The 17,504-nt window shown below is 45.5% G+C and overlaps 1 protein-coding gene across 1 annotated transcript in view; it reads right to left on the bottom strand.

Moving 5' to 3' along the window:
* Nucleotides 1-17,504, bottom strand: part of TACC2 (transforming acidic coiled-coil containing protein 2) — a 265,537-nt gene that overhangs the window by 215,949 nt on the left and 32,084 nt on the right. Inside the window, exon 2 of the mRNA XM_025396296.1 lies at nucleotides 17,188-17,265. Within this exon, the coding sequence (XP_025252081.1) occupies nucleotides 17,188-17,220 (33 nt within the window). The 5' untranslated portion in view covers nucleotides 17,221-17,265. The remainder of the gene's footprint in view (nucleotides 1-17,187; nucleotides 17,266-17,504) is intronic.

The raw sequence follows: 17,504 nt of genomic DNA, 5'->3' as shown, positions 1-17,504 counted from the left end.
TTTCACCATAGAGCTTTCTACACAAGTCATGATGCATGAAACCCCCGGAAGGGCTGTCAAGTGGAGACAGCTCTCATCACAGCATCGCCACCACCTCTTTCCCGGAGAGGGACACACATAAGCCAGGACCCTGACACTCTCAGGGACAGGTGATGCTCCTCTTGGCTGTTAGACATTCCCCCCAACTTCCCATTGGACCGTGTCCTCCCACTCCCCAAACGAGTCACCCTTTAGAGCTGTGGTTATACATATGGCTTTCTCTTCATTTCCAACCACCAGGTGGTGCAATATCTCACTTGTGCAAGTGTACTTTAGTAACGGAGGCTGCTTGGAGCCTCCTGAGAACAGCCTCCAAGAGGCCTAAGTGAGTCCATTCCCAAAGGAAGGAGCAAGAGTAACAACTAGGACTCAGCTTGCTGCAAAAGGCACCCACAAGGGGGCCGGGCTGAGGTTCCATGGCCCCAGCTCAGTAAGAGGAACCTCCGATTAGCGGATAGAACAGGTTTCAGGCTGAGTGTGGCAATTTTCCTCTGTCAATGGCTTCTCTTCCCTCAGGAACAGAGAACAGAACCCAAACCTACCACTAAAATTCAGAGTTTCAATAGCATTTGTGCTGACAAAACAAGACATCACAGGATACGAAGGTAAGACTACAGTGATGTTATTAAAACGGACTTCTTGAATAAGATAAATCAGTTTGTAATTAATGCAACAATTAATTGTTGTCAAAAAGTGTCAAAAGCAAATATTGTTGAAATAAACTGCCGGCTCACTGCCTAGAGGCTCCGAGGAGACATCCTGTTGTGCCTACCTCCCTGCCTCCCTCATCTTCCTGAAGGCCCAGTCCTCCCAGGCACTTGTTGTCCCCCAACACCACATCTCAGGCCACCACAGACCCTGCTGCCTCATCTGACCTTGTCTCCACCCCCACCTTCCAATTCCCACACCTTTTTCTGCACTCAGATCAGCAGCCTGAACCCTTATATCCCAGGATCATCACAGAACAGACCCTTAACCTTCCCACCTTTCCCACGCCAGCTGTCCTCTGAGAACCTACCAGGTTCCGACCCTATCAAGGGGAGGCTGATTTTCCTTCCACAAGCCCAGAAGATCATGGCTTCAAAATAGAGTCAGGAGGTCGGGCATGGAGGCTCACACCTGTAATCCCAGTACTTTGGGAGGCCAAGATGAGTGGATCACCTCAGGTCAGGAGTTCGAGACTAGCATGGCCAACATGGTGAAGCCCCATCTCTACTAAAAAATACAAAAATCAGCCAGGCGTGGTGGGACGTGCCTGTAATCCTAGTTACTCCAGAGGCTGAGGCAGGAGAATCACTTGAACCCAGGAGGCAGAGGTTGCAGCGAGCTAAGATTGCACCACTGCACTCCAACCTGGCTGACATAGTGATACTCTGTCTCAAAACAAAACAGAAAAAAAGCAAAAAACACAAAATAGAGTCAGGAACCTTGTGCACCCCACCGTGTTCTTTCTAAGCCATTTCGCATCCCGCCACCTGCAAAACTCAATGTCCCTTAATGCTATGATGCTGTAACCGAGTACCCTATTTTTCTAAGAGAAAGAAAATGGTTTTTAATTATTATTTCTTCTTCTTTTCTCTCTCCTTTTCTCATGTTCCTCACTTCCTACGTAGCTCTTTAGAAATGCAATTATAACCTTATAGCCTTGACCTTCCCTTCACCAGACACTCCCTACAGGACAAGCTTATCTGACTATGTGCTCACTTAGAAGCTCCAGAGCCAGAAAGCTCTCCCACCAGGAAATTGCCTCAAGAGACAGCTGTCAATTTCCAACCTCAAGTACGCCCACGACGGAACTCTCTCCCACCTGGAGAGCATCTCAAGACAATGACCACCTTAGAACCTAGTTTTGTGCCAGCTGGACCGCCTGGTGGATAAGGCACTGAAGTGAGCCCAGTGGTCCCCCACCTGCTCGCTCCCTGCCCGCCTGCTGTGCATGCAAAGTCCCCCCTTTAAAAGTCCCTGCTTTCTGCCCCAAAACCAAAGCAGTGCCCTCAAAAAGAGAAGCCTGTACTTTTTCCCCTAAGCTAAGCTTTGGAATAAAAAGTCACTTTTTCATGTCAGCCCTCACTCTTGTTTTTTGGTTTGTGTGTTTATTTGTTTTTAGAGACAGGGTCTCACTCTGTCACCCAGGCTGGAGTGCAGAGGCGCCATCTTGGCTCACTGCAACCTCTGCCCCCTCTCCCCCAAGGGCTGAAGTGATCCTCCCACCTCAGCCTCCTGAATAGCTGGGACCACAGGTGCACACCACCACACCCTGCTAATTTTTTGTATTTTTAGTAGAGACAGGGGTCTCGCCATGTTGCACAGGCTAGTCTCAAACTCCTGTAGCTCTTGTTAATTGGACTCTACAAGTGGTGAGTGACTGAAGCTTTGGTTTGGTTACAACGCTACTGAGTGCACTCCTTTTACCCTCCTAGGTATCTCCTACAAAAACAAACAAGAAACCACAAAAACCTATAAAAAGCCTCACCTGGGAGCCTGGCCGCCCAGGCTTCTTGCTCTCTATTATCCCCGGACCTCAGCCCCATCGAGAATAATGAGCCAAACACAGCTGAGGGGCTCAGCCCCTTGATTTTTGTGTACAAGAGAGTCAGGCACCGTGACTGTTGAACTGCAAAGAATAACCCAAGACCCTGAACTTGAAGCAGAGGAGATTTACTCACACAGATGGGTATACATGAGGGACTGCAGCTCCTGCGAAGGCTCAGAGACCATCTCCCTGAACTAGCCACTGGGACTCAACAAAGCAAAAGCCAGAGAGGTTTGGAAGGAAATGTGGCTGGTTGGTTTTAATCAGTCCTTCGCTTGTCAGTTTCCAATTGGCCGGTTTGAGGAGCTCAGCCAGACTGAGTGCTGAGTCTCAAGTCTGCTGAACCCAGACGGAGCTGGGTACAAGTTCACCATCAGCTGCTCTGCTTCCTCCTTAGGGAGCCCTGACTGCTGGGGTCTCACCCCCACGGTGAGTGAGCACACAGGCTCAAATCCCAGTGAAATGCTCTTTTTTCACCATGGCTTTGTACCACAGGTAGAAGAAAGCCAGACTCCTTAACAGGGCTGCTCGGGACCTACAAAAATGAGCCACTTCCCTGGCTGCACAGCTCACCATAATTTGCCTCATCCACTTTTCTCCAGCCACTCTGGCCTTCTTTGCTGATCTTAAAGTACAGCAAGCTCATTCCTCCCACACCTGTTACACTATTCCTATACTATACACACCTGTTACCTTATTCCACAATGTTCCTTTTACAAAACCTTATGTGGCTGTCTCCTTCTCAGTACACCAGGTGTCTACAGAGAGCTGTCCCCTGCACTGCATCAAAAATACCCCAACCACAACGACATACTACTTCACACCCACGAACATGACTGTAATTTAAAAACAACAACAACACAAAGTAACAAGTGTTGAAGACGATGTAGAGAAACCGGAACATTCGTACATTGCTAGTGGAAACGTAAAATAGTGCAACTGCTGTAGAAAAGTTGAGTGGTTCCTCAAAAACTTAAACATGGAATTATCGTCTGATCTAGCAATTCCACTTCTAGGTATATACCCGAAAGAATAGAAAGCAGAGCCTCAGATACGTACATGGACACCCATATTCATCACAGCATTATTCACAACAGTCAAAAGGTGGAAGCAACCCAAGCGTCCATCTACTAAAAATACAAAAATTAGCTGGGTGTGGTGGTGCACGCCTGTAATCCCAGCTACTCGGGAGGCTGAGGCATTAGATCACTTGAACTTGGGAGGTGGAGGTTGCAGTGAGCTGAGATCTCAGCCACTGCACTCCAGCCTGGGCGACAAAGTGAGACTCTGTCTCCAAAAAAAAAAAAAAAAAGAATGGATTTGCAAAATGTGTTCTATACATACAATGGAATATCATTTGGCCTTATAGAGAAAGGAAATTGTGACATACAGCAACATGGGTGAACCTTGAGGACATTATGCTTAGTGAAATAAACCAGTCGCAAAAGTGAAATAATAATCACATACAAATACTATATGATTCCACTTACATGAGGTGCCTATGGTAGTTTAATTCACAGAGACAAAGTAGCCAGCTGCAGTAACGCATGCCTATAATTCTAGCTACTAGGGAGGCTGAGGAGGGAGGACTGATTGAGCCCAGGAATTGGAGGTTGCAGTGAACTATGACTGCACTACTGCACTCCATCCTCGGCGAAAGAATAAGACCCAGTCAGAAGGAAGGAGGGAAGGAGGGAAGGAGGAAAGGAAAGAAAGAAGGAAAGAAAGGTTCTCAAGGGTTGGGGAGAGGGAGAATGTGGGCACAGAGTTTCAGTTTGGGAAGATGAAAAAGTTCTGGAGATGGATGGTGGTGATGGTTGCACTGCAATGTACTTAATTCCACTGAATTGTCCACTTAAAAATGGTTACAATGGTAAATCTTATGTTATATATATTTTACTGCAATAATAATAAATAAATAGCCCCCTGACCGTGGTTACCATTGGAAATTTTATGATGCGTTTTTGCCTATTAGCGCCTCATAAGGAAGCTTCATTCGAGCAGATCACAGCCGAATTGTTCACTGCTGATTCTCAAGTGCTAGAGCAATGCCTGGTAAACAATACGTACGCAGTAAAGTCTCAAGTGTATTTACTCGCTGATGTCTGTTTATTCACTTGCTTATCTGACTCCTCGATTGGCTGTAAGTTCCAGAGAGTAGGGCCCTTGTTTGTCTTGCTTCTCTAGAGATCACAGCACCTGAATAAGTACCAGCTGCCCAGCAGGGAGGAGCTTCCCAAATGTCCACCAACCCAATGAAAAACCATATCCACATCACATCACGACGTGGGAGCTTGTGACTGAGCTCTTGAGCTCTGCTGCAAAGCGCTATGGAAGACCTCTGTGAGATGGAGCTGGACAAAATGCTCTTCCCCTAACAGGGACACCCGTGGGAGCCTGGACTAGGATCCCCCAAGATGGCTTCTGGTCTCCAACCTGCCACTGATTTATGGCAGTAAGTGCCTTGTCCTTTGGATCCACCATGCACAAAGCTGAAAAATAATGGAGGTGGACCAGATTAGTGTTTCTTTCCAACTCTGATTCCAAAGCGTTTTTTTTTTTTTTTTTTTTTTTTGAGACGGAGTCTCGCTCTGTCGCCCAGGCTAGAGTGCAGTGGCGTGATCTCGGCTCACTGCAACCTCTGCCTCCCAGGTTCAAGCAATTCTCCTGCCTCAGCCTCCTGTGTAGCTGGGATTACAGGCATGCGCCACCACGCCCGGCTAATTTTTGTATGTTTAGTAAAGACGGGGTTTCACCATATTGGTCAGGCTGGTCTCAAACTCCTGACCCCGTGATCCGCCCACCTCGGCCTCCCAAAGTGCTGGGATTATAGGCATGAGCCACTGCACCCGGCCCCAAAACATTTTCTTCTAAGAGCTATCTTGCATTATAAGGCCATATAGGGTAAGTTGCGCTGGTGGAAGGGTTGGGGGCAGGAAGCTGGATTCTCCCCTCTCCACTTCCTCTTTGTCCTCGGCCGGTCCAGGAAGCATTGCTGTTGGCTCCAGGATTTCCCAGAACCCAGTTTGAAAACCACTGGCCCAGCAGCCTGAGTGACCCAGAGTTCCAATTCTCACTCCTCCACTCACCCAAATGACCCGGGATGATTAACCTTCCGAGGCTCCTTCTGAGTCTATAAAACACGAGTCATCAGCCCAGATCATGGGATAATGAGGAGAAGCAGATGAACTCACACGTATGAAAAGGTTTCACAACGCTCTACGCAAATGGTTATTTCACAACCTGAAACATCACTGCTTGCTGGGATCTGCAGAGAAATGCATCGGGTGCGCCCACCTAACAGCCATCCTCCAGGGGAGAGCAGCTTTTTTTTTTTTTCTCTTTCTTTGGGACAGAGTCTCACTCTGTCACCAAGGCTGGAGTGCAGTGGCATGATCTCGGCTCACTGCAATCTCTGCTTCCCGGATTCAAGCACTTCTCCTGCCTCAGCCTCCTGAGTAGCTGGGATTACAGGTGTGTGCCACCACGCCTGGGTAATTTTTGTATTTTCACCATGTTGGTCAGACTGGTCTTGAACTCCTGACCTCAAGTGATCTGCCCGCCTTGGCCTCCCAAAGTGCTGGGATTACAGGCATGAGCCACCACTTCACCTGGATGACTGCCATGCCTGGCCAGGTGTGAAGGGGACTTCAGAGCAGGCCAGTGAGGAGCCAGGGGTTTTACAGCCTCACCCTGACCACACCCATAAACACACACTAACCTCAAGGTCCTCTCCAGGAAAAAGCACTGTGAGATGATGCAAAGTTCCTTATTTACCGTCTTCCCTAGTGGATGGCAAACACTTTGGGCAGAGCTACAGCAGCGGAACTCAGCTAGCACATTGTTGCATGATACTGACAGCTGATTCAGAATTTAGTCTTCTTTTACAACGAATTGGTTTTGCTCACAGGCAGCAAAGGTGGGGTCCCCACCCCATCCCCAGCTTCACTTGCGGACAAATCATATCAAAGTAGAAGAGTTCAGAGGGGTTAGTATTGGCTCCCAGCATCTGCGTTCCTTTCTGCTGGCAACATAAGCCTTATTCAGCACCGTGGAACGTATCAACCAAGCCAGTTCTTGGACAGGCACACTAAAATACTATCCTAAAAAATCTAAACATAAACTGTCAGTTTCGACTGTGTTTTACAACTTATTTGGGGTGGATGGAAGAAGCAATGGAAGAGGGAGGAGGAGAAAATCTAAATATATAAATGCACATGCCACACCAAATGTTTGCAACCATCTTGACGTTAGGAAGGGGCTTGAGAGGGAAGCCATGCAGAACAGCACATTCCCCAGTACCTGTGGGGGCTCAGGGTTTGGAGGCCACAGGATGACGTTATGCAAGCCGGCGTCCTCCTGCTGAAATGCAAAGGGATCTCACCGTTAGGACAGGTCACAGGGAACAGGACCAGATGGACAATCTCTGCTGTTTTCGTGGGGTTTTGTTGTTGTTGTTGTTTTGTTGGTTTTTTGAGACACAATCTTGCTGTGTTGCCCAGGCTGCAGTGCAGTGGTGTAATCTCAGCTCACTGCAAACTGAGCCTGCCAGGTTCAAGCGATTCTCCTATCTCAGCCTCCCGAGTTGCTGGGATTACAGGTGCATGCCACCATGCCCGGCTAATTTTTGTATTTTTAGTAGAGATGGGGTTTCACCATGTTGACCAGGAAGATTTCAAACTCCTGACCTCAGGTGATCACTCACCTTGGTCTCCCAGAGTGCTGGGATTACAGGCGTGAGCCACCGCGCCTGGCCATTCTGCTGGCAACATAAGTCTTATTCAGCATCGCGGAACATATCCCAGGCCAAACCCAGGAGGCATGCTCCCACGCTGCCCATGGCATCCCAGAAATGAGACAACAGAGAGAGAGGAGGAACCAGGAGCCCAAGGGTGTATGAAGTACACAGGGCCAGGACTGGGCAGGCCTGTGCCTCACCCTTTGCTCTGGTGACACAGCTGCTCCTCAGTGCCTGGTCCTTAATCTGTGAACAGGAGGTTTCTTCAGACTTGCATCTTTCCTTCCAAACATTCCCTAGCAAGCAGGATTCAGGGACCTCCAAGTGCACTCATAGTCAGAGTCTCCTGAGGGGCTAGGGGCCTGGGTGCGATGAGGAGTGTGCCCGCTGGGGCAGAGATAGCAGTTTGGAGGTGTTCACAGTGATCCAGGTGTGACAGGGTAGGGTTGTGACAGCAGGGATGGGGAGGAGAAAAACTGTTAGAAAAGATCATTTCACGGATATGTGCTGCCTTTATGTCCTTTGAGAAACTGCTCCAAGGGATATTGAAGCAGCTGGTATAGAGCTGGGCCCACCTTGGCCCTATTGGGGCGAGTGTATGACTCACGAGGCTATCAGAGTGCCCCATATTCTGGGCACAGTGATTGACTTCAGAGAGGGCACATGACACAATCAGGGTCACTCAGATTCCTTATGGGAGCTGATCAGGAGGCTGAGGCCGGGCGCGGTGGCTCATGCCTGTAATCTCAGCACTTTAGGAGGCCAAGGCAGGCGGATCACCTGAGGTCAGGAGTTCAAGGCCAGCCTGGCCAACATAGTGAACCCCCATCTCTGTTAAAGAAAAATACTAATAATACAAAAATTATCTGGGCGTGGCGGCATGCATCTGTAATCCCAGCTACTCGGGAGGTTGAGGCAGGAGAATCGCCTGAACCCGGGAGGTGGAGGTTGCAGTGAGCCAAGATCACACCACTGCACTCCAGCCTAGGTGACAGAGTGAGACTCTGTCTCGATAAAAAAGAGAAGGCTGGACCATTGGCTGGAAGAAGCATGGAAGGCTGGACCTGCCAAGGGCATCTTTTCCACCAGGCTGGGGGCACCTCCCTGGACACTAGGGAATCACAAAGGAAAGTAGAGCACGACCCAGTGAGAGGGATCCCCAGAGCCATCTTTTGAATCTCTGGACTCAGCCACTATTGCAGCCAGAACCTCTCTGTGGTCTTCTCAATTCTATAAGCCAAGAATCCCTTTTTCTGCTTATGGTCACTGAAGATAGTCTTTTATCTCTTACAACTTTAAAAAAAGTTCTAATTAGCCAGAAATTTGGAAGGCTAAATGGCCAGGCCATTCATCAATTAATTAATTAAACATAGGGTGACTTATCAGATGTGGGGGTAGAAGTAGATGGAGTCAGGGATGACCCCCAGATTTCTGTCTTGGATGGCCAGGTGGATCATGGTACCCAAGAGGGGGATCACAGGACGATGAGCATTATGGGGGCAAAAGCTGAGTTTGGGTTGGAGGGACTTGGGATGGCTGTGGGTCACCAGGTACAGATAGGTCTGGAGCCCCAGTTCCCTGAGAGAGCCCTGAGTCTCGTAGCCAGACACACCCACGCTTCATTCCTACTTGTTTCTCTACCAAAGGCAGACCCTCATCTGGTCCTGGAATCCTAAAGGCCACCCCACTTCTCCAACCTCAGCCAGACATGACCCAAACCTCCGCCAAACAGGGTCATGTCGGGCTGAGGCTGGAGAAGTGAAAACTTGCAGAGCTAGGAAAACATCTGCTCACTCAAGCAGAATGAAGACTGAGGAGGGGAGATGGAGTCAGGAGCTGGTAGGAGGTGAGAAATGAGGGACAGGTGGAGTGGGATGCGGGTATTGAACCCCCACACCAGCACTTTTACCTTTCTAATTAGTAAAGATCTGAAGCATTAAAACATCCATCACCTGCAAGGATGCAGTGACACAGGCTCTCATGTCCTGGTGGGAGAAGTTGACATCACTGTTTTGGAAGGCATTTTGACAATGTATACAGCAAGAGCCTTTTGAAAGTACTATTCCTTCGTTTGACACTGCAATTCCGTTTCTAATGAGTTTATCCTAAGTAAACAGTGTACATTCAATTCTGGACAGTGAGGTTTCATGAAAGTAATGAGGAGAAAAATGTAACCCATTTTCAATGTTGCCTATATTCAGGTAGAAATTCATTGCAGGTTAAAGAAGTTTACCCACCTCCCCTAGGCGTTCTGTTAAAGCAGTTTAAGTCAAATACTCCTGTATTCTAGGGTTTCTCAACCTCAGCACTGTTGACATTTTGTGCTGGATAATTCTTTATTGTGGGGGACTGTTCTGTGCACTGTAGAATACTCTGCAGCAACACTGACCTCTACCTACCAGATGCCAGTAGCACTCTATCTCTGACTTGTGACAACAAAAACTGTCGTGAGATATTGCTAAATGTCCCCTGAAGCACAAAATCACACACCTCCCGCCCCACCCCATCCCACCCCCTGCCCACTGCTCTATCTTGTTTGTAGCCAGTAGGGGGGCCTGCAGGGGGCTTAGGGTCCAAAAGGATCCATAAGACCCCAAAGAAGGGGTTGAACCTGAGCTGCTTGGTTTGTTAATGAGCAGGACTAAAGGCCAAAATATGTCTAGTGGCCCATACTCTGCACATTGAGGGCACTCACCCGATAGCTGTGCCCTTCTCAACTCTAAAACACAAGACAGAACATTCCTTTAAGTGGAAATTACTGGGAGACGTGCCCGGAGCCAACCCCAGCCAGCAGGCACATTTGTTTGGCCCACAGAGTGCTTAAAAATAATTGAAATTAGTTGCCAACATTTTCTTAAAATGTAAGATTTCTTTACACAATCTCTTCTAGAAAACAGAACAGGAGCAAGCACTTCCCAACTCATTTTGTGAGGCTAGTATTATCCTGATACAAAAACCAGACATAAAAGAAAACTACAGAGCAATATTTCTTACGAATTTAGATACAAAAGTCTTCAAGAAAGTGTTAGCAAATTGAATCCAACAATGTATAAAAATAATTATGCAAGACTGGTTCAACATTTGAAAATCAATCAGTGTAATCCAATATATCAACAGGCCAAAGAAGAAAGATCATACAATTACATCGACTGATGCAGAGAAAGCATCTGACAAAACCCAACTCTCATTCATGATAAAAAACCACAGCAAACTAGGAATAGAGAACTTCCTCAATTTGATTACAAGCATTATGTTTAACAATAAAACTACAGCTAATATCTTACTTAACAGCGAAAGACCGAATGCTTTCCTCCTCAGACTGGGAACCAGGGAAAAATGTCCCCTCTCACTGCTCTTGTTTAACACAGAACTGAAAGTCCTAGCCACTGCAATAAAGAAGACAGGAGAAGAGAAGAGAAGAGAAGAGAAGAGAAGAGAAGAGAAGAGAAGAGAAGAGAAGAGAAGAGAAGAGAAGAGAAGAGAAGAGAAGAGAAGAGAAGAGAAGAGAAGAGAAGAGAAGGAGGGAAGGAGGGAGGGAGGGAGGGAGGGAAGGAAGGAAGGAAGGAAGGAAGGAAGGAAGGAAGGAAGGAAGGAAGGAAGGAAGGAAGGTTGTACAGAATGGGAAAAACTAAATAAATAAAACTGCCCTTATTTGCAAATAAAGTGATTATGTACATAGAAAATCCCAAGAAATCTACAAAAACAAACAAACTTCTTGGAACTAATAAGTTAATTCAGCAAGGTCACAGGATACAAAGTCAGCATGCAAAAATCATTCATTAGTAATGAACACGTGAATAGCAAAATTAAAAACAGGATACCATTTACAGTCACTCCAAAGAAAATCTAATACTTAGGTATAAACTTCACAAAATATATGCAGGATCTATATGTTGAAGATTACAGAAATGATAATGAAAAAGAAAATAGGCCCAGCGTGGCGGCTCACACCTGTAATCCCAGCACTTTGGGAGGCTAAGGTGGGCGGATCACAAGGTCAGGAGATCAAGACCATCCTGGCCAACATAGTGAAACCCTGTCTCTACTAAAAATACAAAAGTTAGCCGGGTGTGGTGGTGGCCACCTGTACTCCCAGCTATTTGGAAGACTAAGGGAGGAGAATCGCTTGAACCCAGGAGGTGAAAGTTGCAGCGAGCCGAGATCGCGCCACTGCACTCCAGCCTGGCTGACAGAATGAGACTCCATCTCAAAAAAAAAAAAAAAAAAAGAAAGAAAAAAGAAAAGAAAGATGACCTAAATAAATGGAGAGACACACCATGTGTTCATAGATTGGAAGACTCAATATAGTAAAGAAGTCAATTCTCCTCAAATTAATCTATAATTGGACTATAATTCCTATCAAAATCCCAGAAAGTATTTTGTAGACATGGACAGATTTATTCTAATATTAATATGGAAAGTCAGAGGTGCAAGAATAGCAAAAACAATTTTGGAAAAGAATAAAATGAGATTTCAAGCCTTATTATATAACCACAGTAATCAAGACAATCAATGGACAAGAATAGCAAACCCAGAAATAGAGCCACACAAATATGCCTAACTGATTTTTGACAATGGAGCAGGAATGGTTTAATGGAGGAAAAATACTCTTTTACAAATGTTGTTAGAAAGATGGACATTCTGGCCGGGCACGGTGGCTCACGACTGTAATCCCAACACTTTGGGAGGCCGAGGCGGGTGGATCACGAAGTCAGGAGATCGAGACCACATCTCTACTAAAAATACAAAAAATTAGCTGGGTGTGGTGGCGGGCGCCTGTAGTCCCAGCTACTCGGGAGGCTGAGGCAAGAGAACGTTGTGAACCCAGGAGGCAGAGCTTGCAGTGAGCTGAGATTGCGCTACTGCACTCCAGCCTGGGCAACAGAGCGAGACTCCCTGGAAGGAAGGAAGGAAGGAAGGACGGAAGGAAGGACGGAAGGAAGGACGGAAGGAAGGACGGAAGGAAGGAAGGAAGGAAGGAAGGAAGGAAGGAAGGAAGGAAGGAAGGAAGGAAAGAAAGAAGGAAAGAAAGAAGGAAAGAAGGAAAGAAGGAAAGAAAGAAAGAAAAGAAAGAAAGAAAGAAAGAAAGAAAGAAAAGAAAGAAAGAAAGAAAGAAAGAAAGAAAGAAAGAAAGAAAGAAAGAAAGAAAGAAAGAAAGAAATTCATAGGTTAAACAAAAAAGAACCTCAACCTCAAGAGAATGAGAAGACAAACCACAGAGAGGGAAAAATTATTTGCAAAAGACACACTTTATCCAAAATATACAAAAAACTTGTAAAACTCAACAATAAGAAAACAAACAACCTAACTTTAAAATGGGGCAAAGACCTGAACAGACACCATATCAAAGGAGATATACAGATGGCAAATAAGCATATGAAAAGACATTCCACATCCTATGAGAAATGCAAATTAAAGCAACAAGATACCACTATATACCTATTAGAATGACCCAAAATCTGGAATACCGACAACATCAAAGGTTGGGGAGGATATGGAACAGGAACTCTCATTCACAGCTGGTAGGGATGCAAAATGGTACAGCCACTTTGAAAGACTGTTTGGTGGTTTCCTATGAAACTAAACATACTCCTATATGATTCAGTAATCTCGCTCCTTGGTATCTACCCAAAGGAGCTGAAAACACGTCTGCACAAAAACCGGCACACAGACGTTTATAGTAGTTTTATTTATAATTGCCAAAACTTGGAAGCAACCAAGATGTTATTCAGTAGATCAATAAACTGGTACATTCAGGCAATGGAAAATTATTCAGTACTAAAAAGCAATGACCAAGTAGTGAAAAAACATGCAGGAACCTTAAATGGACATTACTGAGTGAAAGAAGCCAATGTTAAAAGGCTACATACTGTAGGATCCAACCATATGACATTCTGGAAAAGGCAAAACTCTGTAGACAGTAAAAAGATTAGTGGTTGCCAGGGATTGAGGGGTGTGGGAAGGATGAGTAGGTGGAGCCCAGAGGATTTCTAGGGCAGTGAAACTACCCTGCATGATACTATTCCTTTGTCCAAACCCAGAAAATGCACAATACCTAAATTGTGTACCTCACACAAAAATTAACTCAAAATAAATCATGCACTCAACTATAAAACGTAAAACTTCAAAACTTTTAGCAAAAGCAAAAAAGTAGAAAATCTTCAGAATGTTGGTGTATGCAGAGTTCTTAGATTTGATACCAAAAGCAGCACCCCTGAGAGCAAAAACTGATGAACTGTACCTTATCAAAATTATACTCTTTTGGTCTGTAAAAGATGCTCTCAAGAGGACAAAAAGACACGTTACAGAATGGAAGAAAATATCTGCAAATCATGAGCTGACAAAGGATTAAGATCTAGACTATATAAAGAACTCTGAAAACTCTTTAAAAAATAATAAAAATACTAGGCCAGGTGCAGTGGCTTACGCCTGTAATCCCAGTACTTTGGGAGGCTGAGGTGGGTGGATCACGAGGTCAGGAGTCCAAGACCAGCCTGCCCAACATAGTGAAACCCTGTCTCTACTAAAAACACAAAAAATTAGCCGGGCATGGTGGCACGCACCTGTAATCCCAGCAACTCGGGAGGCTGAGGCAGGAGAACTGCTTGAACCCGGGAGACAGAGGTTGCAGTGAGCCGAGATCATGTCATTGCACTCCAGCCCAGCCGACAGTGCGAGACTCCGTCTCAAAAAACATATATATTAATAATAATAATCTAGTTATAAAATGGGCAAAAGACATAAACCGATTTTTCACCAAAGAGAATATGTAGATGGTAGATAAGCACATGAAAGGTGTTCAACAACTTTATCCATAATCAAAATGTAAATTAAAACCACGTGGAGGCCGGGCGCGGTGGCTCAAGCCTGTAATCCCAGCACTTTGGGAGGCCGAGATGGGCGGATCACGAGGTCAGGAGATCGAGACCATCCTGGCTAACACGGTGAAACCCCGTCTCTACTAAGAAATACAAAAAAAATAGCCGGGCGAGGTGGCGGGCGCCTGTAGCCCCAGCTACTCAGGAGGCTGAGGCAGGAGAATGGTGTAAACCCGGGAGGCGGAGCTTGCAGTGAGCTGAGATCCGGCCACTGCACTCCAGCCTGGGCTACAGAGTAAGACTCCGTCTCAAAAAAAAAAAAAAAAAAACCACGTGGAAATATCACAACACCTCTATCAGAATAGCAACACCAAAAAGTGACACCACAAAATGACAGCCAGGGTCCAAAGACCGGATCCCTCATACGTTGCTGGTGGGAATGAAAAATGACTTAGCAACTCTAGAAAAGTTTGTCAGCTCCATATCAAACTAAACATGCAACTCTCATTCAACCTGGCAACTGCACACTTGGGTGTTTATCTTAGGGACATGAAAACGTGTGTTCTCAAAAAACACCTGTACACACATGTTCATGGCAGCTTTGTCTGTAAAAGACAAAAACTGGAAACAACCTAAATGAGCTTTAATGGATGAATGGTTCAACAAAATGTATAGTACATCTATTCCTGGAATACTATTCAGCAATAAAGAGGAATGAACTGTTGATATGCACGGTACTTGGATAAATCTCAAGAGATTTATGCTGAGAGAGAAAAAAAAAAAAGCCAATCCTTAAAGGTCACTTACTGTGTGACTCCATTTATATAACGTTCTTGAAATGACAAAATTACAGAAATAGGAAACAACAGGGAATAGGAATAGCAGTTGCCAGGGGTTAGGGATGAGAGGAGAGAGAGGTGGGCCTGGCTATAGAAGGGCAACAAGAGTAATCCCCTGGTGATGGGCATGCTCTGTTATCTTGCCTGTATCAATGTCAGTATCCAGGTTATGATATTGCATTATAGTTTGGCAAGATGTTACCCTTGGGGAAAACTAAGTAATGGTACATGGGACCTCTCTTTATTCTTTCTTTCTTTTTGAGACAGGGTCTTGCTCTGTTGCCCAGGCTGGAGTGTAGCAGTGCAAACATGGCTCACTGCAGCCTTGACCCCCCAGGCTTAAGCAATCCTCCCACCTCAGCATCCTGAGTAGTGACGGCTGCAGGTGTGCACCACCACACCCAGCTAATTTTTTTTTCCTTGGTAGATATGGAGTCTCCCTATGTTGCCCAGGCTAATCTCTAACTCCAGGGCTCAAGCTATCCTCCTGCCTCAGCCTCCCAAAGTTCAGGAATTAGAGATGTGAGCCGCCATACTTGGGCTCTCTGTATTGTTTCTTTGAACTGCATATGAATCTACTAATATCTCAAAATAATAAGTTTAATTTAACAACGTAATATTTCATAGAAAAATATGGGTTTCTGAGTTCTTTTGAACTCAGAACATTGGGCCCACCTTCCCACAGGGCAATCAACCACTGGACCTGATGGTGGCTACCCTCTTTAAACAGTAGGACGAGAACTCCCTGTTTGCCAGAGCACTTGCCTCTCCCTGTTGTCTCAGACCCAGTCTTTTAACACAATTATTGTTTCTGGCCTGCCCCTAAAGACACTGGAGTTTGACAACTTTTCTTTTGACCCTTTGTTTTCTTGCTTGAGAAAAGAAAATTGTAGAGGCCAGGCACAGTGGCTCATGCCTGTAATCCCAGCAATTTGGGAGGCCGAGGAGGGTGGATCACCTGAAGTCAGGAGTTCGAGACCAGCCTGGCCAACATGGTGAAACCCTGTCTCTACTAAAAATACAAAAATCAGCTGGGCATGTTGGTAGGCCCCTGTAATCCCAGCTACTCAGGAGGCTGAGGCAGGAGAATCGTTTGAACCCGGCGGGAGATGGAGATTGTGCCACTTCACTCCAGCCTCGGTGACACAGAGAGACTCTGTCAAAAAAAAAAAAGAAAAAGAAAAAGTGTAGGGAAGAAAAAGGCAGAGGGAAAATGAATTACAGTAGGAGAGTTTTTAGATCCAATTTTCTCATTCAAGGAACTCAATGTCATTAATCCAAACTTTCCAGTTTGTGTGAGATAAATGGGAAAGTGTCTTCCTGATTTTGTTCACCAAGGCATTAAGTTAAAACTTTCAAACTTAAAATAGATAATGAAAAATTTGAATAGGTTGTAATATTTCAGCTGATGCACAATTAAGCAGTTAAAGTCCATTCTTCAATTGTGAAAATCTTGTTTAACATGAGAATGACCACTTACATTTAATCTGCCCAACACTGATAGATTTCAAAATCATTTTTTAATGGCCATAGCTTTATTTGGGGGAGCAGCATGGAAAAGTTTTATTTTAACTTCTGCTAAATCCATGTAAGTTGATGGACACAACCTAGGAAAAATGTGCCAACCTCTCTTAGGTCAGTTTTAGAAGACAGAATAAAAAGTAAAGCCAGGCCTGGTGGCTCATGCCTGTAATGGTGGCTCATATTTGTAATCTCAGCGCTTTGGGAAGCCAAAGAAGGGGAATTGCTTGAGTCCAGGAGTACAAAACCAGTCTGGGCAACATAGCCAGACCCCATCTCTACAAAACCCAAACATTAAAAAATTAGCCAGGTGTGGTGGTACATGCCTGTAGTCCAAGCTACTTGGAAGGCTGTGTGGCAGGAGGATCTCTTGAGTCCAGGTGTTTGAGGCTGCAGTGAGCTATGATCATGCTACTGCATTCCAGCCTGGGTGACAGAGCAAGACCATGTCTTTAAAAATAATAATAAATAATAAGTAGAATTAGCGTTTCTGGCTTTAACTAGAGCTAGCCTTAATTGTAAGAGAATTCCAATGAAATGAAAAATGGCTGCATAGATCCATAAATGCTTGCACGCATCTACGCAGAAGCTGTCTTGGCTTGCTCCTTCCTGGGTGAAGATGAGACGCTGTAAGAAGAACCTAGTCAAGGTCAGCCAAGAGCACCACGTATCTCGAGAGAGAAGCTTCCTGACACCCACCTGGTTGTCCAAGGTGCTGTTCTCATTGCCCATGGTGATTCAGGGTACCCAGCGTCCCCAGAATTTTGTCAGAGGTGACTGGAAGAAACAAAAGGGTATAAACATCTGTGAAATGAAAAAAGATCTGAGGTTTTTTCTGTCTGCTCATCTCCCCAAACTCAAAAGCCAGATGATGGGAAATGTTTATCTCTACAGTCACATCATGGAAAATTACTTTTGAAGGGTTTTCTTTCGCGATCTGCCACCCAGGTTTCTTTCCCAATACGGGCTGATGTTTTCATTCCCCACCCCGGGGCTGGCAGACACTTCTGAAAAAC

Source organism: Theropithecus gelada, chromosome 9 (assembly GCF_003255815.1).
Source record: "Theropithecus gelada isolate Dixy chromosome 9, Tgel_1.0, whole genome shotgun sequence".
Classification (NCBI taxonomy): domain Eukaryota; kingdom Metazoa; phylum Chordata; class Mammalia; order Primates; family Cercopithecidae; genus Theropithecus; species Theropithecus gelada.
Note: the sequence above shows the minus strand (reverse complement) of the source record. Positions and strands in the feature narration are given on the sequence as shown.